The sequence below is a fragment of the Porites lutea genome, chromosome 14 (genome assembly GCF_958299795.1).
Source record: "Porites lutea chromosome 14, jaPorLute2.1, whole genome shotgun sequence".
Lineage (NCBI taxonomy): Eukaryota > Metazoa > Cnidaria > Anthozoa > Scleractinia > Poritidae > Porites > Porites lutea.
Window position 1 is genome coordinate 15,042,934 of NC_133214.1, and position 25,545 is coordinate 15,068,478.

Genomic DNA, 25,545 nt, shown 5'->3' on the forward strand with positions numbered 1-25,545 from the left:
AACGTTAAACGCTCGGAAGGAGAATTTTTAACTTACCCTTGAATTTAACATACACTGTAATAAAAATCACAACTGGCGGGGTTTCTCATAGGGATATGTTCTTCCCATTTCAAAACAAAATACTAATAAGATTCATGAACTTTTTTTGATACATTCTTTTGAATGTATCAAAATTGAATGTATTCTTTTTTCTCTCTTCCCACACAATGACTGTATAATCTTTCTCCCTTTTTCAGACCGCCGACAAGTAAGACTATGCCTGTTATAGAATGGTCTCCCTTATCGGATAACACTTTATCCAGCATCTCAGAAAGTTAGTTTTTTGTTTTGCTTTTTGTTTTCTTGTGTTTACTAGACCTTAGATATGGTCACAGTATTCTTGAACCTTGTGCTCTCAATTGGGTGGCTGGGAAGGACTGGAGACAAAGGCAAGGCTTCGCTCCTTCAACTTGCCGTCTGACATGCGCAAAAGAGAAGAGTTCTTGGGTCGAGAATGTTGTCGTACGTGTATTTGCGAGAGCACGCACAGCTGACATACCAAGCCACGAGCTCAAGCTCGAATTGTTGTGAGCTTAACCTATGATGGAACACAATCCGAGCGAAAACTAAAAAGGGCCAGACAAAGTGTTCTTTTTTTAATGGACAATTATTTATTTGTGGCTATATTTGCAGACTCTCATTACTTAAGGCTTTTTCGATCCACGGTTTCCAAGACAGTTTTTTTTATTCCGATAACTCATGATATAACACTCCTAACATTTGCGTTTTGTCTGATAACTTCCGTACAACTGTTTGTCGTTCCTCGTGAAAGGAACTATCTTACACATCGTGGTCACGCTCAAAGCCAACGAGCTTAGGCGGTTTTTTCTGCTTTCAAAAGTATGGAGACCTGCAGATTAACACTAAAAACTTTGGGGGGGCTGGGTCTAACTGAAATAAAAAAGGGGGGAACGGTTGCTCGGTGTATGTAACTTTGACATGACATGGCTCACTCACATCTGGCGATCTGATGAGCATAACATTTGTTTAATGCATGGTTCAAAATAAGTGACCATTAATCCTTATTAACTGACTCGAGATTTCCGTTGTTTAAGCTTTACTACGTAAATGTTTTAAATGCATTTTCATCTTATCTTTAGGTCCTTCGCCCTTGATTTCACCGTTTAAAACAGATAGAAAACGAAGCTACAAGCTGAAGGACTACCGTGGCAAAGATCCCATTGCTAGTACTGACTTGGACTATAAGGAAAGGTAACGACCAATGGTATCTATCCACTGTTAGTTGATGACTCTTGAGGCTGATAAGAAACCCGGTGCTAAGTGGATAAACTGAACATTTTGCGCGTCCCACAGGTTAATAGGAGAAGCTAATCAGACTTCCTAAGATGCCTGAAGATTTAAGACAAAAATCCAACGTTTTGTTACATAACGACCATCAATTCTCAACTTGCTATAGATCAGTAAACGAAGGCATGGGGATAAAAAGCTGTGATCAGTTCGAGCTTCCTTACCTCACCTCGCCCTGTCGCTGTTCTCTTTCGCGCTTTCTTGCCTTCTCCTTTCCGTGTCCCTGGCCTTTTCGGTGCTTTGTTACCTTTAGTCTACTCTTCGCCTTTTGCCTTGCTTCTTTCGTCCCTTCGTGCCTTAATTCTTTCTTACTCTATTACCAGCCGAGCATGGGAAATCGAGCTTAGCCTTCCATTTCGTTTCGCCCTGTCCCTTCCGGGCCTGTTTCGCGCTTTCTCGCCTTCTCCCCACCTTGGTCCGTAGTGTAGGCGTTTTCTTCGCAAGCCGGCAATCGCTCAGTATCTCGCTCGTTCTATTAGCAATAAGGAAACAAGAGACTACTCATAGTCTACGGGACGATATTTCTCACTGTTAAAGGTACCCTTGAAAACGTCTTAAGTTACTATAGTCAACTTTACCTTGTTACAGAGCACAGCGATATCGGTGAGCTTTCCATTTGTTTGTGAACAAGGGGAAGCGTGGTAAGGGATGCAGGAGCCTCTTCCCTTGTCCTTTCGCCCCGTCTTCTCCTTGTCCGCTTAATCCTATACCCCACAAGACAGCCTGTTCAGAGGCTACCGTACACCACACATCAAACAGGATGAGCACTCCATCCTTACCATGATGTTGATCAGCCTTTGCACACCCTCCAGATCGTGGGTTTCACCTCTTTACTTCGCGAACACAAGGGGTTTGCAGGGTGAGTTCTTTGTTCTTGTGTATTATTTTATTTGTCAATACATACTTACTATATTATCTTTTAAATTTTTCTTTGGTGAAATGAGGAAGAGTTGGGCGTGATTCAGGCTCCAAGTGTGATGGTTTCACTTACACAACCAAACACACTCGTCCAACCTCGTTCCCGGGTTTCCTCCCTACTCATCCTCCCGGAGGAAGAGTAGGAGTGGTCCCTGGGAACGAGGTTGCACACTTATTTTGTATTTAAGAAGACGAAGTTATAACTAGTCCATTGTATGATATACACAAGATTAACGTGCTTTGATTTAACTATCTTTTAATCATCGCCTCTGTACACTGGGAGAAAACATGGACCTCCTCAGAAGAATTATATGGGATTAATATATAATGAGTTACACAGTACTGAATTGTGGTTATTGTTTTTATTGCGACTGTTGATTGACGCATATCATGAATAAATCAGTGTGAGAAACTGAATTTTCATGATGTTTATGAATTTGGGGCGAGAGAATTATGAGCTATAAGGTTATAGTAGGTTAGGTGGTAGAAATTCGGAGATGAAAAGAAGTCCAAATTGAGATCTCAGTAAATTGGTTTGGTGACCCTCTTACCACTCTGAAACGTTTTGGCCCTCTTTTTTGCTATAAACAAACACGTTGCCTGCGTCCCAGACGCTCTAAACCTTCTCTATACAAATAGTTTAGACGAGTGCGTGGGACGGCTACAAAGCAGGCTAACAAACATGTAGCAAATTTCAGTTCCGCCAGCAGAAATTAGAAATTTAACAAACGATCTGGCTCAAAATGTCACCAAACACCATTTTCTTGCGTTGTCTTGACTATTCACAAAACAGAGGAACTTTCAGATGTCAGGAGCTTGACTCTGTCGAGTTCTTGGGTTCCTAAAGAACGTGGAGACTTGTTATCTTTAGTAAAAGCTTAGTTTAATGAACTTTAAAAACACGGAGCGACTACAATAGTTTAAGAAATAGATATCACGCTGTTAGATAGTTGATGACGCCATCGATGATACGCCTGGCTGCTAAACACTACGCACTCAAAATTAAACCCTAATCCCTTTATATAGGGATTCTCCATGTACAAATAAATCTAATAAAATGGTGGTTCTTCATTTCCAGTTAGCAAGAGCACCCGGTACATTTCTAAGAAGAGGTTTCCGCTTGGTTACTTTTGCAACCATTTCCACCACCTCCCAGTCAACATCGTCGTACAGGTTGTTGGTTGGGTTGGCAGGATCAATGATATATGCCCCATTATTCTTGACCTCATTCAGAACACTGAAATGCCAAAAAAGGAAATAGTCCATAAGTAAAATTCTGCAGTTAAAGAAAATTTGTACAGTTGCTTTATTCAAGAGTTAACAGCACGTTGTACGAATTCCTTGCCTCAAGAGACATTTTTAGCGGATTTTGCATCTGATTGAAATAAAGTAAAAAACTGAAGAGCATACCGGTTTTTAAACATCGGAGACGCGGTTTATGTTCTCAAGAATCTAAAAGGCGGCTCGTTTATCCTAGTTAAAGCCCGGGAGTTAAACTAATTTGTTATATAGCGGGAAATTTCTTCTCAACAGCGCGCGCTCTCATTGGTTACTTCGAGGTCACATGACATCTAACAATGAAACTGTTTCCCGCCAAAATCTCTGAGCGGGCAACATTGCAAAAAATCTATGACGTCAGAGGGTAACAATGCAATGTTACCAGCGAATTTTGATCGATGACCGCCGTTACAGCGAGGTTTAATTAATTTCCAGCTATATAATAAATCGCTTAAAGACTTATCCCTCGGGAAACAGTAAATTTTGTTTCCCTCGAATCTCAATGTTTCCCTCGGCTTCGCCTCGGAAAGCATTGAGATTCTCGGGAAACAAAATTAACTGTTTCCCTCGTGACCAGTCATAAAGTGTTTATTAAAACACTCCATGAATGTACCTGCTTGGAATTAAATCCTTTCTGTAGTAATCTCCCCAAGAAACACGAAGACTTTGGTGATTTATAAGAACCTCCAAAACAGCTTTAAAGCCAATCTTTATGTTAAATCTCTCTGGACGATTTGCATTTTCCCAGGCATGTATGGTGAGAAGCTCCAGTAGATAGGAGGGCATATCACTATTCTTTGGAAAGAACGTCTTGCGCCAGTACTTCACCAATCGAATTAGGCTTTTTACGAGTGCAGGCCGTTCAATGACGAAGTCTCTTTGAAACAATACAAGGGCAGCCGAATAATATCGCCAGTTCTTTTTGTCCTTAAGCACCATATTATTGTAAAACCTCTCTCGTTCTAAGACAATGAATAGATTCAACATCATAAACGTATTTTTACTAAACGCTGATGTCTGATTAATTTCTGAAAATTGTTACGCATCTTTGTAGCTATACTGATAGGCAGTTGACTAACAACCCAATAACCACTGTTTAAGTCGTTTAATCCGAGCGCAAAGGTTATGTAGGTCTGTTGCACCTACATGTGAATGAATTGTTTAACCCCGGGGTGGGGATCGGGGGATTACTGCCTACTAATGCAGGGACTGTGATTACAGGAACTGTTCCCCAGGTAGGGATTGGAGTGAAACGGTCCGATAATGAAACGTCCTTTGGCCTGCGGCAGTTCTGTACCCGGAAATGTCAATCTTATTCTTGTTGCGCGTGGTTCTGTTGTGAATTTGGGACCTCGTTTTAATCTTTTTAGCCAGATAGTCTGGAGCCAGTTCCCTTAAGCACTTGAATGAGCCAGTATGCCATCCCTGGATGAGACAGGTAGCCATTTTAGTTCTCTAAGAATGAGAGTGATGTGATAAAATTTACACAAACGAGTTAAGACCCTAGCTGCGAAGTTTTACAAAGCTGTAATTTATTGATACTCTTAGTCGTTGTACTAGACCAAACGCTAGACAGTAGTAGAGTTTGCTAAGTACTAGTGCATTGATAACCTTTCTTGAAATTATGGAAAGAACAAGAATTTAGAATGGTATGAGAGAAGTATAAGCGATGAATATAATCAATATCGAAATAAGTGGTAAAAAAGAGAGATTGCCCTACTGGAAGCACATATTAATTTGACCAAAAAGGGAAAACAAAACAAAGCTTTAGCTGATATTGAACATTTTGCGGACTTATTGAAAACTAGGTGAACAATTACATAAGGTAAAAAGCAGTTGTACGATGAGTTTAGTTAGGTTGGGTTATGAAAGTTGAGTTAACTGGGAATTTCTTCAAGGGGGCTTCCCATTCAAAAAGCCGTGCACTAACTACTCTATGAGTAACTCAAAGTTGCAACTCTTCCGGTTACGGACGTACCATCGATGTTCCGTACGTTTGCTTCAAATGTTGGCAAGAGATCAACCTCAACAGACTCCCCTGGGTAGCGTGACATCCTAAACTGCAAGGAGAACCGAGTTTCCTTCTGCGCAGAAGCCAATTGCCATGAGTCCCCTATTCTGCTGCTTAAGCATGACTTAAGCTCACTCTTGATGGCGGGTAGTTTCTCTCTCAACTCTGAAGCGTCGTCAATGTTGTTCATGACCATCACGCAATCCAGGTCGGCGTCGTTTTTTATTGGAGTGCCTTTTGCCAAGGATCCACCCTACAAAGACAATTTAGGGGTGTAGGATATACTCATAACATTTTTTATCGCTTTCGTGCTACACTGACGAGACCACACGACAACTGTGACCCTAGGTCTAGCTAGAAGACCGGGACTCCAGGGCAAAAGTATTGGATACGCTTATCTTAACTTTTAGAGGTAAAAATTAGCGATTTGGCATGAAAGCTACATCCCGGTTATAATTGTTGAAACACTTGCGAATTTTATTTTCCTCTTCCCCATCAATATTGATTTTTGAGACGTTTATGCCCAAGAAAAAACAAGGAAACATTATTGAGGGAAGGAGAGTGAACTGATACAGGTATTCGTGGAACGACTTAGTTTATCTTGTACTTTCAGGAAGTTAACATGACCGGGGTCGTAATAGTTATTTACCTGTATTTCAAATTTCACTATTCCTTAGCATCTTCGAATGTATTAAAAACTATCGGTCGGGAGAGGCAAACATTTTCAACTGCCGCCAGTTTACTGTGTGCCACGTCCTTTTTAAGACATCCAGTATCTTCTAGGGATATTGATGAAAATTAACAACATCTACAACGACACTTTTCCCCGGCGTCTTTCTTAACCACCCACTTTTCGGGCGAATGCACAAGGACTGTCTGACCACCAACCTTAATCAGGTTATGAATTTTATCGTCCTCTGTACCCGGGAAGTCTGTCTGAAGTTTTTGGTACAATGAATCAACAGCATTATTACACAGACGATGAAATTCTTCATTTGGCTGTAACTCATCAGATATGAATTTATTCAAATCCAGGCTAGAATTCTCTCTTATATCATCTGAAACTAAACAAACAAATAAAAAATTCAGCGAAATGTTTGTGAGGTAGCAGGACTGCCCAATTCATAATATAATTCTAAACTCTCTCAAGTTTGTGCTCGTTGCGGACAGATTTTGGCCGTAACACTAATTGGCTGTTAGAACAATGCCACAAGATCTGATTGGCTGTCGGAAACGCCGGAAGTTGAAAGCGCTTATTCCTCGCGTGGTTGTTTTCATGAATGATCCGCCGTCGGCGGAGAGAAAGGTCGATTTTACCGTCTTTTTATTGTTTTATGGTCTTATGGTAGGAAAACATGCCTTATTATATACCATGGAAATTCAGAAAATTCATATTGTTGCTCATATCTTCTCTGGATTTGCTTTATTTACGGATCTAATGTGGGTGTATCGCGGAGCTGAATCCCTCTGCAAGTTGTTGACCGTTAACAAGGTGCTTTTTGATTTACCAACAAACGAGTGTAGATCAAAATACTGTCCATCACTACTTCCATCTTAAAAGAGGTTTCATTTGAAAGTTTAGCCGGGAATGACTTTTCTGAACGGGGTACGCAAGCGGAGGCTCATTGCGAAAGAAACCTCAATCGCCAACTGTGAAGTATTAGACGAAAAACATCGCATCGCTGTTCAAGGACTTTTTGTAGGCATTATCATAAAAGCTTGTGGCGCTGGTGTTAAGGTAACAGAAATAACCTCCAAGATCTCCTTTAATCGCGCAAGAAGTTAAATGTGATTGTGCTGACCGTTTTATTTTTAGTTGAAAAGATTAAAAGAAAAAAGCTATTTTTCAAGACAGCGAGTCTGCATTTTTCCCACGTATGAAAAATTTGTATGCTGAAAAAAAAAGCAACGGACGTAGTTTTGGTTGGCTGATTTGGCAAATGTCAATCAATCAAAAAAGTGGGCGGAAGACGTTTCGTAGAAGGTTTGTATCAAGCCCTATTTTCGTTTCGCCTTGCCCGCCGGAATGTTATTTTCAAAGCGAAACGAAAATTCGAGGAAATAGAGCCTGATCTCAGGTTACTGAGTTTTATGGTCGATGGATTGTTTGCAACTGCCGTTTATTCGCGCAGAAGAGGCCGTTTCGTGAACTCAGCGTTTCCTAACAAGAAAAATTTGGCCCAAAAATCGAAACAAACAAAACGAATTTGAAAGCAAATGTTTGCAGAAATTCTACGTTTCAAGTAAAAAGGAAAAATAATGCTACAGGAAGACGACGTCTTATCTCGTGCAACCGAGCCGCCATTTTTGTCTGCACTTCCACAGGCAGCCCAAGCTCACGTCACGTGAAAGGATTAGATTAATTATTAGCGGTGTGCGAGCCGGGACGTGACTGTTCAACGAAAGCGGTATTGGGTTACATGGCGGCCGTGAATTTATAAAGGATTTGTATGGGAATCCACGTTATAGATTTAGGAAGATAAATACTCGTAGAAATTCTCAATAAAAAACGTCTTACCTTATTTACATGGTGTGTTCTTGCTTGCTGTGTGGTTATTTTCCCGATCCGGTGCGAAATCGCAAGGTAAGACGTTTTTTATTGAGAATTTCTACGAGTATTTATCTTCCTAAATCTATAACGTGGATTCCCATACAAATCCTTTATAAATTCACGGCCGCCATGTAACCCAATACCGCTTTCGTTGAACAGTCACGTCCCGGCTCGCACACCGCTAATAATTAATCTAATCCTTTCACGTGACGTGAGCTTGGGCTGCCTGTGGCACTTCATGCGAAGAACGACACAACAAATTACCTTTTTGGCTATAAACTTGGCGAGTCAACAAAAAACAACAAAGCTCTACTTTTCTTCTCAGGTAAGGAAACAACTGAAACTTTTAACGGTTCCATCTAAGCCATTATGTATCGGTCAAATCGAAGCTTCAACATGCCCCCCCGGGCATACCCCGGGCATTTGACACCTTTGCCGTCCCGCGGAGGAGGGAATTTGTTTATCAGAGTCGTCCAGGGGGTGGGGAATTTGATCCCCATGCTTTAGGGGTGGGGAATTTGAACTGCACCCTCGATTTCATGTAAAATCTTTGGCGTGGCGAGGTATGGGGGACGCGGTGTTAGAGGATTTTCGTGGAAAAGATTGTGCCTTTGTGGCGAATTGGTTACGAGGTAAGGGCTTAAACAAGTTTTGTTGCGTATTTGAAGTATTTAAATTTTAAAATTTTTAATACTGGATTTAGGCTTTGAATGTATGAATGTATTTTATTGTTGTGTTTACAATGAAATACAATACCTATACCGGCTATTCAATACAACAACATAAAATAAAATAAAATAATAAGCTCAGGTCAACTACTTTGACCTACTGCAAGTGTGTTAATTAATAAGGTGAGCGATGATGCATGTCAGTGAAATGGTCATGATGTAGTAATCTCAATAGGTGGGATCTTTTTTTATTGAACGCTTTGTATGTTGCATGACGAAGAAAAGCTGAACATTCAGTGACCTTGTAGCAGCGATTTCCGCCACTTTGCACGAGACTTTTGTTCGTAGTAAATACGCTAACAGTGTGTTTCTCAATTTTTGTTATATTTATAAAGATTTTGTTTGACAACTGAAGGCGTTTCCGCCGTCCTTCTGTCATTTTTGTGCCTGTGAAATGTCCCCGGGGTGGGGGCATTTGATCACCTGAATGGACCCCAGTGTGGGGCATTTGAACGGCATTTTGGCCCGGGTAGGGGGGAATTTGAACAATAATTTTCAAAAAAGTCAAATGCCCGAGGGGTTGCCCGGGGGGGGGGCATGTTGAGGCTTCGATTTGACCGATACATTACGCTGCTGTTTGCGAAGTGATAAACTTTTGAATTGTCATGTTTGAAAATTCTGCAAAGATCTATTTTTAAACTCTTGCGTGATTTGATCCGTCAATCAAATCGTACTTTTTAATGGTTTCCTCTCTGATTTTCTTGAGATCATTTTGTGTGTATATACTAAAACAATTATTCTTTTCGATCTCGGTGAATAGTGGCTTTAGGAATATTTACCTCGCCGCTTCGCCGCTCGGTAAAATCCAACCATTATTCACCTCGATTTCAAAGAATAATTGTTAAGTATTCGTCCCAGATTTGTATGGTATCTACAAAGGTACCTGGCCGCACAACAACAGAACAAAGTTGTCCCGGTTTGTGCTAATGTTGGTGTGCTTTTTAGCTTAGATATTCTGTCACAGGCTTGCGAGAAGTACATAGAAACTCGATTTTCTCTTTAGCAATTTCTGTTTCGGAGTAGTACACAACCCTGTCATTAGACTACGAGCAGTCTCCCTTTTTTCTTGGTCCGTCGAGCAAAACGCCTGAGACACGTAAATGACCACGCGCGTGACTGAAGGCGTGAGAAGGGAGAGGCTGCCGCCCTCGTTTTTCGCGTCTCGCGGCTTCGCCTTTCAACGCTCGCGCGCGCGTGCACTTCCCTTACTAAATCTGAAGAAAAAGAGAGACTCCCCGCAGTTTATGCTTCAGTGCACAGAGTGCTATCTGACTAAGACAGAGCCAGGGATCCGATTTCAGTACCTTTCTTTAATCAAGTCCCTTTATTTGTAGCCTGCGGACGGCAGACGTTTCTCCTCGCCATCGCCGCTGAGGTCGCTGAAGGACGGTTCGAGGAGAAACGTCTGCCGTTCGCAGGCTACTTTTTTCTGATTTTAACCATTTATTTAAGTTGCTTGGACCAGGTTTTGCTCCCTAAAACAGTAGTGCCTTTAATATGTTGGAATAAAGCTCAAAAAAACATTTTAAAAACGCTCAGTGCAAATTTTATGAAACGCTCCCCCCCCCCCCCCCCCCATCCTCGGGCGATAAACCCATGTTGCTCATACAAAGCTTTTCAGTATGGCGTTCCATTTCCGCCAAAATTCAATGTTCCATTTTACATTGTACTTTGCACAATCTATCGTGCATTTTGTGTTTGTCATTTCGAGTTTACACTCGCGATTCAACTTTTTTGCATTCAACATTCAACTTTGATTTATGCAACATCCTAGCCTGCAGTGCAGGCGTATTTTGGGTGGGCGAAAGCTTGTTAATCGGATCGCTACGATGAAGCCGCCATCTTTGATTCTATGACAGGGGAAGATTGGGGAGAGTAGAAATAGTAACCCTTACGGTAGGTGTGAGGGCAAAAAAAGAAGAGGGGGGAGGGGGAGGGGAGGAAAAAAATACTCTCTTTTTCTCTTCTTTCTCCCCGCCCCCTCCCCCGCTCCCCTTGACTCGCCCCATTTCCTCCTCTCTTCGGGAGTTTCAACATGGCGCTTTCGCGATTAAAACCATTCGCGCGCGCCCGATGAAAACGCCTGCACTGCAGGCTAGCAACATCCAAGTTTTCGCTTTTGACATTCAACTTTTCATAAGCAACAGTCAAGTTTTCTAATTCGATCTTCAAGTTCAGTAGAATGTACATTCATTTTTACACATCCAACATTTAGCACTTATCCTTTAAGTTTTCGCTTCCGACATCCGACTTTGGACATTGTACTTGCAAGTTTCCGCATTCGACGTTCAACTTTTCGAATTCAACTTTAACCCGCTGGTCAGCGACCGATGGAGATCGTAGGCTCAATTGACCTGACCCATCCCCGCTCAAATGGTGGTCGAGAGTCGGTCGAGAGACTTCCAAGTGTAGTGGACACGGGAGACTTTCTCCACTCCCGACAAACAAGACGTCGACAGACGTGTTCTCGACCGTGTGGTAAAAGCCGCCGATCGCCAAGATGCTGCTGCATCTGCTAGTTAAAGCGAGGTGAGAGCCACTCTCTTGAGGGTAGCTGACCGTCTGTCTTCTATGGAAGAAACACCGTCTCCGAGTAAGTATAGGGGTAACCTTTGTCAAGTAACCTTTGTCAAGAAGTTATGTGTTCAATAAAGTTCGTGTTCGCGCCGACAGAAGCATACATGAACGCATAATGCTGAGTCAATTCCAAGCGAGCCCACCCCCATCCCCCGGGCATTTGTCGGGCAATTGTCATCTTGTCGGTCCCCGCGGTGGGGATTTGTCAGAAAACCTCTGCCCGGGGGTGGGGTATTTGTCAATTCTTTTAGAATTAACGTCGTTCCTTTTTCAATACTTCACTTAAAAATATGAACATTCAGACAGCCTTAGATATTTCTATAAATAATGTTTTAAATACTGTCTAATGCTCTAAAAAGATATGTGTGGTTTTCACTCCATCACTTCCCTACCCCACAGTATGTTTTGCATCTGTCCCGCCATCTTGATCAGTTCGCATGTGGATGAAAAACAATCAATGTATCGTTTGAAGAGTTTAAAGGAAAGACACTTTTTTTGTGCGGTGAATGTTTCAGGCAGAAAGGCCTAGAAGACTCTGTGAGATATATAAAAGTGAATATAAACTTTGTGTATTGTACGATCAATGCGACGATACGCTGACGAAACGTGTCCATCATGATGAGAAAATACTGATATCAATCTCGTCGGTTGTTTCTTTTCATTCACTATATAAACATCTTCGAAAATAATAGAGGTCTTGTTAAAATTCGAGTTAATAGTTTTGTCTTTGATATTTAAAATCAGATCAGTGTGATCTTTTTTTCACGCGCGAGTTTGATCAGATTATTACAGATTTCCCATAAATTTGCATTGGTATTTGCATTTTATTTACTGGAAAATGAAATTTTGGCGTTGTCCCGGGGTGGGGCATTTGCACCCTATTTTAAAGCCCCACCATGGGGCATTTGCAGCTTTTCCAAAAGAAAATGACAAATGCCCGACAAATGCCGGGGGGAGGATGGGCACGCTTGGAATTGACTGAGCCATAAATAGTGCCAACTTGATTTTGATCACTTCACGCGCGCTGTGTACTGGACGACATCGATCGTAGAATAAAATATTTCCGAAAGCTTTTGCTTGCAACACTCTTATCGTTGTGTATTTTACTCGTTTCTTTGTTTTTTGAAAAGGAATGAACTTTGATTTGTTGCACACCTGCAATCAAAAATCGGTCTGCATAAAAACCCCACAGGCGGCCCAAGCTCTAGCCTCTAACTCAGATGTTAAGAGGATATTAAGGGGACTCGTCCGGCATTCGTCAAGCATTCCTCCCGAATACCCCATAGGACGTCTGCGCGGGAGGCTACCCAAGCTCTCGCGTGTAAATGATTTCAGAAAAAAATATCCAGCACTGAAAAAAAAAATTTCTTGTGGCATGTAATGTTGGAGAAAAATATGTTACACCGTCATATGCCAGGGAAATATATTCTATCTCTACAGGCTTAAGAAACAAATTTTTACTTAGAGTCAATCACCCATACCTCCCCTCAAAAGACAAACGGTCCACCCCTATTCATTAATGTGAGCGGTCTCAAATGCACAGTCCTTGAAATGGCCGCGAACATAAAGGATTTGTATGGGAATTCAGGCTAAGTATTTAAGAGATTTTTCATGAAATACACCTTTCCACTAAAGAAGACAGTCGGTTGGACAGCACTCACCTCCCTCGAAGACTGCGCAGCGGCATCCTGGCGATCGGCCATGTTCTATCTGTTGTCGACGTCTGGTTTGTCGGGAGTGGAGAAGGTCCCCCGAGTCAACTCCACTGGGAAGTCTCTCAACCGACTCTCGACCACCATTTGAGCGGGGTTAAGTCAGGTCAATCGAGCCTACTATCTCCATCGGTCGCTGACCAGCGGGTTAAAGTTGAATTCGAAAAGTTGAATGTCGAATGCGGAAACTTGCAAGTACAATGTCCTAAGTCGGATGTCGGAAGCGAAAACTTAAAGGATAAGTACTAAATGTTGGATGCGAAAAAATGAATGTACATTCCACTGAACTTGAAGATCGAATTAGAAAACTAGATTGTTACTTATAAAAAGCTGAATGTCGAAAGCAAAAACTTGAATGTTGCATAAATCAAAGTTGAATCAGAATGTAAAAAAGTCGAATGGCGAGTGTAAACTCAAATGACAAACACAAAATGCACGACAGATTGTGCAAAGTACAATGTAAAATGGAACATTGAATTTTTGCGGAAATGGAACGCCATACTGTGGGGGTCTAAGGTGACAGACCTATTTTTAGTAATAGTGCAAAGCGCTATTTCAAACTGCTTTCACTCTCACAGATTCAGTAGGACTTCAGGTTTTCAACTGATACAAGCATTTTACTAATTCATAAAGTACTAAGGTAGTGTAGTGTCTAAGAGTAGAAAAAGAAAACAAAAATACTCGACTTTTCCTCTACGTAAACTAAAAGCTAAGCTGTTACCTGAGGTGTTTTAGAGCGACGGACGCTAACCAGAAGCGTGAGGCCTTTTCCCTTTTAATATGCCCATTAACGCTACAACATTTTTAGTGACTGCTTAGTGTCTTGACTCTTATATAAGGGACGATTTCCCGACAACTTGGGCAAAACTTCCCTACCCTAGAACGCGAAAGGCACTCTTTCGGTTAGTGGTGCCCCACGCTCAAACTTCAAAAATATGCTTACGGGTACAAAATGATTACCTTTGTCAACATGTACGGCTATTTGATGAGCAGCACGGCCATAAGTTGTGGTAAACCGCCTTGGGCAAACTGTACACTTAACTGGCTTCTCATGCACAGCTCTTTGATGGGAAGCACGGCCATTATCTGTTTTAAACCGCTGGCGGCAAACTGTACACGGAAAAGGTTTCAACTGAAACGAGTCCATTACTAGCTCACTAAATAAGAACGAATCTTCTCAAGTAAAAGCGAAAATTAAATTTACTTGTCTGTTTTATTTGCATTTCGTAAGTGGCCTTAAAGAGGGAAATCCCCGATGTCGTCATACAGCTCACAAAATTATAAACATCATAGTTGAAAAAATGCCATTTTTTAGCGAGTACTAATAGAGGGTAATAATTTGTACTAAGGAGTACCAAATACTTCAGTGTAAAAACCCACTGTTGTATATTAACATAAGTTTTAACAGTGCTTGTTTTGGACTGACTTCACTTTGGCCATGCTGGTGAGCAAGAACAAAAGCGTTCCCTTCTGCTGGAAGCCAAACACTCTCTTCATGCAAATTTTGCGGAAAAAAAATTATCCTTTTAAACGGGGCAGTGGTAGGAACGTGATGTATGGGGAATTATAATGTAGGGAATATATGCAATATATAACAAATATACCATGTAACAAATGTTTAGACATCTATACTATAGTACTCTAGTACACTATACAATATTCGGTACATTATAATTCCTCATACATCACGTTTCTACCATTGCCCCGCTTAAAAGGATAATTTTTTTTTTGGAATTTTCTATAGATTATTTGCACAACATCTCAAGAACTTTTAATAGTATATTTAAACAATGATTACTTCAAGCCTATCTTGGGAAGTAATTTAAACTGCTTTGTTCAAGTTTTTCATTATAAACTAGTGGGCCTTACGGTAGCTTTACGGTTTTCAGCTGAAACAAGCCATTTCACTATTTTTTAAAGTACCATGGTAGTATCTGAGAGTAGAAAAAGTTAAAATATGCGAGTTATCTTTTTCTAAACTAAGCGACGGCGATTTTGAGCAAAGGACGTTAACCGGAAGTGAACCTTTTTTCAATATTTCTAGTGACTGCTTAGCGTCTTTACCCTTAGAAACACGATTTTCAGAAGATTTGGGCAAACTAAATGCTCAAGATTGCAGAAGGTTCACTTCCGATTAGCGTCCGTCGCTCAAACGCCTTTGCTGTAAAAGCTCCCTGTATTTTCCGTTCATATCAAACCATCAGGAGTTCAGGACTTGGGTCGAAAACACATGCACTTCCGTATATGTTAAAGATTTACAATTGATTAAAATTACCTTTTCTCAGGTGCCTTTTGCCTGGGTTTTCCAAATGTTTTTCTAGGTCAACCTTGCGTCGACACTTACGGGTACAAAATTCACAAGGAAATTTTCCATAAAACGAATCATCAACGTGTATTCTTATTTGATGATCAACTCGGCCAATTTCCTTGGTAAACTGCTTCCCGCAAAAGCTGCAAGAAGGTTTCGATAGCGAATACATACTTGGCCGTAGCTTTTTAAGTGCAAGCGACGAGTATATCACGTCTGCATGAATGCGCATATTTCAGGTAGCCTGACGAGGGAAATCCCCGACTTTGTCATCGTCATACACCGAATATAACCATTTTTCGTCACCCCTTCGAAACATCACGGTTGGAAAAATGCATTGGCGATTACTATGGAGAGTAATAATTTGTTCTTAAATGCTAAATACTTGAAATACCCCACGGTTGTATATAAAGATTCAAGTTTATATTCGATTCTGTCAATCAGTTTGCTGTCACTGTCTTAAAAGGAATCGTCGGCTTTTCATCAATTAGCCCTGGGCATTATTGAAAACAGCGCGCAGCGTTTCAGTTTACATTTTTCAAAATAAATCTGTATTTGTTAAAAAGGCAAAAATTGACAAAAAAAACTGTTCCAAACTATTCAAGACTCTCATGTTTGAAATTGGCATAAAAACGGATCAGGTTGGTCACGTGGTATAATTTCGAAATCTCTGCAATGAGTGAGTCCTGGGACCAAGAATCAACAAAGATGGCGCCTAAAAAACGTGCTTGTTCCGAACCTGAACTTTACAGTGATTTCACCGTTTGTACTGAACTTCAACACCGTGGCTTAAACACTGTGGCTTATTCGTCGTCGTTTAGCTCCTTTACGTGTATAGAAATGTGCTACTTCAGCAACGGGAAACAGGCTTTGACGCCAAGCAATACAAAAAGTCTGTAGGCCCGGAGGTTAAATTATAAAAGGTAAGGCTCTTCTGAGATCGTAGAAATGTGGTAGAGACTAAGATTCTTTTATTGCTGTAAGAATTTAAATTTTCCAACGGCTACATGCAGGGCTGTCAACCCCCCACAACTTTAAATACTGAGAATTGATAGGGAAGGGGACGTAGATGACGTCATAACGTATAGTACGACACATGGCATTTGTGCAAAAAATACTCCTTGACTCCGATCATCAGCAGGAACTTGTGATGAAACAAAAGCTTAAAAAAGATGTTGGCATTGTAACATTTTACCTAATTGGTTTACTTCCCACCAATCACATTATTTACATTATTTACAAGAAAACCTTTTGATGTTTACAGTTTACCCTTGCCTACCAGAGACAAATACACCCAGCAACCGCCAGCCATTTCTCAACAACTGAAGTTTATGTATTCAAGACAACTTGAATGACTGGGCTGTTGGTATTAAATTTCATTTGTCTGAGGATGTATTTATACGTCCTCGGTCGCTGAGTGACCTCACACAGGGTGTATATATACACCTATTTCAATTAAGGTTGCTTCAGAGAAGACCATGTTCATAGCCCGCAGTGCATTATTGTAGCAAGTCTAGTAAATGATGTACCCGCAACGAGCCTAGAAACCTAGAAAGCAAATGCTGCTGAGACGCTTCTATGCTGTGTCAGCAGAACGTTAAGACAATGTATTTCAAAACACTGAATCCTAGACATTTTAATTTAAGACAGTGATTTGAGGTTAGGTTTTTTTCTGTGGTATATACAGGTGCTGCAATTCAATGAGTTTGCTTGGCTTGTGCACGTGGGAATTTTGGATGGAGTTAAAAAAAAATCAAATTCAAGGCGTTTGTTGAACAACAATAAATAACTTAACATTATGCATTTATCTATTTTTGAGACAATTTTTTTAAAACTGAATGAAAAAAAGAAGAGCATTGATTTGCTTTATTGAAATAAACAGCATTCTGGTCCGTGCAAAAACGCGGCTTAATCAGGCGGTAAAACCCATATATTCATTAAATGTTGTTAAAAGAAGAGGCGTCTAATTTTTTACTATGAGATTTTACAAAATGAAAGTTTCAGTTCGCTCATGCTTAAAAATTTTAGCAGCCATTTGACTTGAAAGCTCTCTTGAACGCCTTTTCACAAATGGTCTCCATTATTTCAATGAACGTGAACAAGACTAAACTTCCTGCTAGAAAAGGGTTTACCATAGTGCACTGCAGGCTATGAAACATGGTTCACGGGAGCAACCTTAATTGAAATAGGTGTATATAAAAATACTATAAAATAATTGAGGGCTAAAAAGATAGGGCAGCCTTACTTAGGTTATTAGTAAATGATTATATTAAAGGTTCAGGTACCACACACACACACAGCTACACAAAATACACACACACACACAAAAGGGAAAAAAACTAGTAAAAGAAGAAAAAAAGACGGCAAAAGAAAACTATATGTGCCAGTATTAAGCAACAGAAGGCCAGACAAAATATATTGTTGATAAATCTTCAATTAATATTTATCAATAAGAATTGACTTTAGACAATATATACTTACTGCAGCAGTATAAATGGAACACAATTAAAATATGATTGCCGTGATTAATCATCAAAGCGCCATGGGAATGAAATTTCATGACCATTCCTGACTTTCCATCGGTCGCTGAAAAAACTGGTTGTTGAGCCATTGCCGTTTTCGAGAGGTGGCCATTATCAAGAGGTTTAAATAAGAAGCATTGTATGGACTGTCTGCCAGGACAAAGATAAGTGGCCATCATAGAGACGTGGCCCTGCATTGTGGAGAGGTGGCCATAAGTGGAGGTTGAAACCAACAGCTTTTTAGAAGAACTAGATGTCATGTCAACCACCACCACCACCACCACTAGAACTATCAAATCTTGTATGTTGCTATGCTACTAATAATAGTAAAAATAACCTAGGAAGTCTCAAATTATGATGTACTCGCTTTGCTTAACCTTCAGTTATTTCTTTTTCAGGGAGAAGAGAATCACAAAGACTGATTTGCCTTAAACAGAAGATGTTCTTGAGTGGCTCCAACATTAGAGAGGCAGCTGATCTGAAAGATGTCATTGCCACAGGGAAGAGGTCACAAGTCACTAGGTTGGTTTGTTGACCTTTATTGGTAATGCTATCTATTGGTAATGAATAAGCATTTCAGAGATTCCAACCCTGCCAACTAAAAAAGGGAGGTTTTTAAGCTGGCATAGTGGTGCCCAGTAGTGCTGAAGGCATGGGCCTCTAGGGTGTTCTACGGGCATGCTCAAGGGTTGTCACAAAGGGCCGGGGACCAGGGCCCTGGCTACTCAAAGCATGGGCCCCGGCTACTTTTGTCGTTAAATTAAACCAAAAGAGTGCACCTTTGAAACACACAAAGACTATCCATCAAACTAAATGCAAGTTTCATCTGCAGCAGGTTTAAGTTTGTTTTGAAATACTCGCGTGCAAAAACTAAGAAATGTCGGAAAAAGACATCTAACTTAGATTTTGTAGTAGTACACATGCGCGAAAACTCTCCATTCGCGAAATGTCAGTAGGGAGTTTTAGCTACGATGACGGCGCCGGCAACGAGAACGTCAAAAAAGCAATAGGTTTATTGAGCAAAACAACTAGTTTGCACGTGCATCACACTTTTTTGTACATTTCTTTGCCGTTACTGCGCGACCACGAGATGAAAATGCCTAGTTTCATGTTTTATGGAGGACGTAAAACAAGCAACCACAAACTTTTCTTTCTCTTTCTAAACTTGAGTGCGGTCCCAAAGAAATCAACTCCAGGGAAATTGGCCTACATTAGCTATTTTCAGCGAATTGAAATACATGCTACAAATTTGGAAAAAAGGCCAATCCATTTTAATAGTGACGTTTTCGCTGCCGTCACCTTTGTCGATGCTTAAAGTCCCTACTTTCAACCGTTGTGTCGGCTTTGTGTTGAACATGTCGAAGAAGTGGCAAAGGAATCTGCACTCTTTGTTCATGATGAAAGACCTGAGCAGATCTCCGCTGTTGACATCACAAGTTGAGGCTTCATCCAACCGTTTAATCTCCCTGATGCTGATGTTGATGATAATGAGGATTATGATGAAGGCTTTGAAGATGAAGACTATGACTGATTGCCATGTTTAATATATTGATATTAAGTGACCAGGTCTACATTTAGCTTTAGGTATTGAGTATATGAAATAACGGATGGTCAACGGGAAATGTTCGATCATTGTCCGCAGGTCATGATCGCATCCTGTCAGTTCTCCTTTCAAGAAGTTATATATAAAAGGGAAGTTAAGCATCAGCATTACTTTTGCATTCTTCTCCTTGAGTCTCGTTTTGGCATCTCAGCGTCATTTATAAAGTATTAGCCCTGTCTTTTAAATGCTTTTCCATAGGTCAGTTTCTTCGTATGTTGAGTTATGTTTCGTTCATAAATTCGAGACCACTAATGTTACCAGTTGTGCAGTTTAGTTTTGCCATATTTTACCCCACGATTTTTCGTACGTTACGCTTGTTTTAGCCTTATCATACTTTTATTTTTCAACTAACCATAGTAACCTTATGTTTATGATGCTTTTTCGTACATTCATCGTCCGCTTGTCTTCTTTCCTCTTTGGCCATGGGTTAATTCATTTGTAATATTAGGTTTCCTTTTGTTTTCAGTAAGTTGTTTCGTTCTTACGTATAACTAAATGAGGATTTACAATAAAATATTGATTTTACAGCGCATGTTAATTAATTTGCACCATATAAGAATTGATTGTCCTTTCCACATTTTTAACATTTGTAAAGTATCATTGTGATTTAACACTTCACTGGCCAGCATGCGCCTTGTCTACATGAGGATAAGACGGCGCAGATAACGTGACCGGTGCCAACCCGTCATTTTTTTCAGGGCCGCTACTTACATGTATATTCTCATTTGATGGCCACTAAAAAACCCTCCAACAAGCCTTTATGTAAAGTAAAAACTTATTATTTTAGTGTCTAAGAATGTTTTAGTTTTCTTTAATAAAGATGTGATCATCATAAAACTGCTAATGATAGCTGTACTCTTGATGAAGATTGCTTTTTGGGGGCGGTAATGGCCTTTGGAAAATGGTAGAAGTTGCACTTCAAAAACTTCTTGGGGGAGGGGGGGGGAAGGGGCTCCATGACTGCTTGTGACTTCCCCGGTTACTAACAACAAATACCCGGCAACTTGAAATCTTAGTGACAACCCTGATGCTCCCTCGAGAAAAATTTTAAGATAACTGCCTCTAAGATGCCATTTCCTGCATTTTAGATCACAGTTAATGGAAATATTGTACCAATGGCTGAAAAACCACAGAAAAAGGGCAAAGGAGTGCTAAAAAGACTGGTTAAAAAAAGAAAAGGAAAAGTTTCAAAAACTGGGATGATATTAAGCGAAAATGGGAGGCTGCAAATATTCGCCAAAAATGGGAGGTTTCCGACCAAAATGGGAGGGTTGGAATCTCTGGCATTTCTCAGAGGATGACATTGTGCACACTGCCCAAGACCGAGACAGTTGGAGCTGACTTACAGGCGACTGCTCTTCGGTCGACTGATGATGATGATGATGATTATCAATGGTTACCTGCTGAATTTAGAAATCGTTTTAGTTTAGGAAATGTTTGCTGACACAGGCCAGGAAGTCATTCAATGTCGGTTACAGCTGGCCTGGGGTTTTCCTCCTAGGAGCAAGTTGACATTGAGGAAGGTTTTTCGCCCAGCTCTTGTTCCACAACACCTATTCAGGCAAAATCTTTTGATGTTAAAATTAATGTGGCAATTTGTCTTGAACAGGGCGTGGCAGATCGTCAGATTCATGTTTATGAGTGGCTCCATCAGAAGAGACGCAGCTGTATTAAAGGACGTCATTACCACAGGAAAGAGATCACAATAAGTCACTAGGTTGGTTTTGTAAACCTTTATTGGTAATACTACTAGCATAGCAAAATAGAATGTAACTAGTAAATTGGGTGGCATTTTGGTAAGGGACCTCTCCCAGTTACGTTGGGCTTTTCTGATCATATATAGTTACTTCTTTATGGGTCCATAATATTATCAATATCTGAATGTGATGTATTTAACCTTATTGAATGATGTTACTATTATTGTTATTGTTATTACTATTATTATTATTATTATTATTATTATTATTATGAATATTAATATAACAACACCTCTGTTTTATAAGTATAGGTTCTTAATCGAACTGATAATTAATTTAATATTATACATTGGAACCTCTCTTTAGGGACACCTCTGTGCATTCAGGGGACACAATATTAATTTTGGCAGAGGACAAATATTCACATAATCTTTTAATCTATTACCTTTTTTGAAGGAACACCTCTATTCAGGGGAAAGGGACACTTTTTCTGGGTCCTGAATCCCAGGTTTAACCTCCATTCAGGGGACACCTTAGTACTTGGAACGTGACTGACCACAAAGAGGGTTGATAAGTTTACACTGATCACAATGATTACAACTTTCACAATATGAACAATATTACTGCACTTGTAGGAATAACAAGGCAACAATTTGCCAGAGAAAAGTTAACTGTGATTTTTTATTTAGCTACTTGAAAAATGATACCTGCAACAGATTCCAAGGCAGATATGAAAAAAACATCCTTTTTTGGTTAATTATTAACAAACCCTTGCCCAACCTCTATTCAAGGGACACTTCTATTCAGGGGACACTTTCCTCGGTCCTGAGGGTGTCCCCTGAATTATAGAGGTTCCACTGTAGTAATAGGCCGATTTAGCAACAGGAGGGGAACGTCAGTTGACGACGGGAAAGCGCACGGAAAGGACTAAACACGACTTCTGGTGCTCAATTTGCCGCTCTGCCATTGGTCAAGCCAGTTGTTTTATTTGCGCGTGCCGTCGTCAACTGACATTCCCGTTTTGTTGCTAAATCAGCCTAATGTTTCAATAAGTACTAACAACCAATGAATGCATTTTAGTGCTTTAAGATTTCAAAATTTTCTGGGGGAGCATGCCCCAAGAAAAAGACCCCCTAGAAAAGGGGTACTTATGGGCCCCTTGTTGTTTATAGTCTCTATTTTAACCAGCTGGCTACTTGAAACCTCTGACTTTAGATACTTGTATCCTGTTGCTTATGTAGATTTGTGATTTTTTTCTTCCAGGTCTTCCAGGTCATGTTGTATGCCACAAACGAACTGGATCAAGTCTTCAAGATTTAGGATTTCGAGGTTATCTTCAGTACTGTAATGTATGCCTTGTTTACTTTGTAATCCAGTTCTTGAGTGAACCAGATAAATAAAATGTGGCTGGCTTGTTCAAAAGACAACATTACTAATCTTATCCAGGACATTACATTAAAATGCCTTTTTAAAAATGCATTTTAAGTCAGTTAACAGTAGAGGGTATCTTTAAGTTTACTACATCATTCACGTGATTCAGGTGTATGGAATTTCCTTTGTGCACCATTTTGTTTTGCCACAAGATTCATTGATATATTTATAATTTTTTTCATTGATATAATTTTCAGAAGTGTCAACTTCTGATGATTCCTCGTGTTAATCAAGGTCAAAACCACTTTATTTGTTATGCAGAAGTTGGTTTGCAAAACAAATGATGTTTGCTTAAAATTTCCAGAAGGACGTTTTTGAATAAAATCTACAACATCAACTCAAAACAGTTAGTTGATAAAAAGTGATTGGATCTGTTTAGTGTCAGAAGATTTGATGGACAAATGCATTTGTTGAAATTGACTAGTCCCTAAACCGTTTTAGGAAATTCAAAAAGCAGTCTGTGTTGTAAGCTCAAGAAGCCATTCAATTCACTGTTACATGTATACAAAATGAAGGAAAACTATCCAAAACCCTTAACTGTTTGCAACTCGACAACTAAGCATAATCTGAAAAATTTTAGTGGATGTCACTCAATCTACAACCCATTGCTTGTTGAATAAACACTGCTGGTTGAATAAACTCTGTAAATTTTCATGGTATAATTATTATACTATGAAAATGCACATGAAAATAAATTTTAGTTTATTGTGTGTCTAAAAATTTGGCTTGAAAATTAATCGTGCCAAATAGATTTAGCATTTTATTCCTGGATAAGTATTAGTTTTCTTTTGATCAGTTTTGCTACATATAAAAAGATATGAGCTAAGTTCTGCTATTATAGTCACAGTCGTTTTACATCACCTTCATGTGCAAAATTACATTGCAAAGTCATTCTCAAAGAACTACATTGTCAATGACCCAATTATTTGCCAACCACTGAACCTTTAAATTTAAGTTCAAAATCGAATCATAGTGTCAGCAGCAGTAAACTGGTGAACGTTTGGCTGAAATAGGAAACGTTTTGAGAAAATAAAGGCTTTAATTGGCCAAAAAAGGACAAATAATGTATTGCAACCTTACATGTACATTGATGTGCATTGACGTTTCATATTATTTTTCAGTCAAGTCTTTTGTTTTGTTCTAAGAGCCTTATGTACACTACATTGCACTTAAAAAGTTTTGAAAAAGCAAAACAACAGAAAGCCATGAATTAAGTCTAGGGTGTTGCTGAAAAGATGGTCCAACTCAAATGGCAGTCTCTGAACTCAACAGTCATTTTCTCGTTCATTTAGCCTTATGTACACTACATTGCACTTAAAAGAATGTTTTGAAAAAGGAAAACAACAGAAAGCCATGAATTAAGTTCAGGGTGTTGCGGAAAAAAAATCTCCAACTCAAAATGACAGTCTCTGAACTCAGCAACTCCAAACGTGTAGCCAAAACAATTGTCAAACCTAGCACTTTATGAAACAACAACTTTGTTAACATATTAAAATAGGATGATAACTAAAATATCATTCATAATTTAGCAAAATTTGAAATTTGAAAACTACTTAAAATTTCAAACTTTGTTAGCACTGTGGTAAGAACTTTGTTCAAAGTTCTCATGATTTTCACATGGAGGATAAAAAGATGTGAAACTGACTGTAGGTAGGATCAGACGTGCAATCTATATTATGACTTATACAGCCAGCATCAGTACATGTAATTGACAGTCTTGCTGATTGACGACCTGACTGGCTAACTGACTGGCTTGGTGACGACTGACTGACTGACATACTTACTGACTGAATGACTGAATAGCAGACCAACTGACTTACTGGCGAATTGACTAACTGACTGACTAACAGAGGCTTATTGATTGAGTGACTTACTGAATGAATGAATGAATGAATGACTGGCTGGTCGGCTGGCTGACTTACAGACTGACTGAGTGACTGAATGACTAACTGGCTGAGTGACTGACTGACTGACAGACAGACAGACAGACAGACTGACTGGTTGACTAACTGTTTGACTTACAGACTGATTGATTAGGTGACTGACTAACTTACTAACTGGCTGGCTGACTGATTAATAGACTGACTGACTGACTACCTGGTTGACTAACTGGCTTACTGACTGACTAACTGGTTGATTAACTGGCTGGCTGACTGACTGACTAAATAACTGACTGACTGGTTGGCTAACTGGCTGGCTGACTGACTGACAGACTGAGTGACTTACTAACTGACTAACCAGTTGACTAACTGGCTGACTGACTGGTTGACTAACTGGCTGGCTTACTGACTGACAGACAGACTGACTGACTGAATGAATAACTGACTGACTGGTTGGCTAACTGACTGACTGACTGATAGACTGACTAATGGACTGACTGGTTGACTCACTTGCTGGCTGACTGACTGACAGGCAGAATGACTGACTGACTGACTAACTGACTGACTGGTTGGCTAACTGGCTGACTGACTGACTGACTGACTGACTGGTTGACTAACTGGCTGGCTGACTGACTGACAGACAGACTGATTGACTAATGGGCTGACTGGTTGACTAACAGACTAGGGTATTTTGCCAAAAAACAAACAAAGAGGAAATTTCAAATTTTTGAACAAAATCTTGCGTTACCCCCTTCGAAAAAATCTCAGTATGGCGACTTTGTAATATCCAGATTTTTATAGTCTAGGTAGGCTTGTTTTCTACCTCAATGATCATCAAGCATTATTTCAAGGCCCATTTTGTCCAAAAACAAATGGATAATTTCCAATTTTTGACCAAAATCATGGGTTAACTAGGGCAACTAGGTAAAATTAATATTTTTTTGTCTAGGAGGGCTTGTTCTTTAACTAGATGATCATCAAG

At 39.9% G+C, this 25,545-nt stretch overlaps 1 protein-coding gene and 1 long non-coding RNA gene across 2 annotated transcripts in view; one reads left to right on the plus strand and one right to left on the minus strand.

The window, feature by feature from the left end:
- LOC140924694 (uncharacterized) overlaps nucleotides 1–1,234 on the plus strand; it is a 3,028-nt gene extending 1,794 nt beyond the window's left edge. The window contains exons 3-4 of the long non-coding RNA XR_012164320.1: nucleotides 237–313; nucleotides 1,140–1,234. This is a non-coding gene — a long non-coding RNA (uncharacterized lncRNA). The remainder of the gene's footprint in view (nucleotides 1–236; nucleotides 314–1,139) is intronic.
- Nucleotides 1,235–2,562: 1,328 nt separating this feature from the next.
- Nucleotides 2,563–14,286, minus strand: LOC140924492 (2'-5'-oligoadenylate synthase 1-like). The gene is made up of 5 exons (XM_073374517.1): nucleotides 14,083–14,286; nucleotides 6,443–6,618; nucleotides 5,522–5,807; nucleotides 4,157–4,505; nucleotides 2,563–3,502 (listed from the first exon to the last, which is right to left on the minus strand). Exons 1-5 carry the CDS (start codon nucleotides 14,267–14,269, stop codon nucleotides 3,334–3,336), a joined length of 1,167 nt encoding a protein of 388 aa, XP_073230618.1. The 5' UTR covers nucleotides 14,270–14,286; the 3' UTR covers nucleotides 2,563–3,333.
- Between the last annotated feature and the right edge of the window lie 11,259 nt (nucleotides 14,287–25,545).

What these genes read in the sequence shown, in the direction of transcription:
- LOC140924492 (XM_073374517.1), bottom strand. Translation starts at nt 14,269, where the DNA reads ATGGACTCGTTTCAGTTGAAACCTTTTCCGTGTACAGTTTGCCGCCAG. An exon ending in AAATTCATAACCTGATTAAG is followed by an intron (nt 5,808 to 6,442) that starts GTTGGTGGTCAG and finishes TTGTCTTTGTAG; the next exon opens with GGTGGATCCTTGGCAAAAGG. An exon ending in AAACGTACGGAACATCGATG is followed by an intron (nt 4,506 to 5,521) that starts GTACGTCCGTAA and finishes TCATTGTCTTAG; the next exon opens with AACGAGAGAGGTTTTACAAT.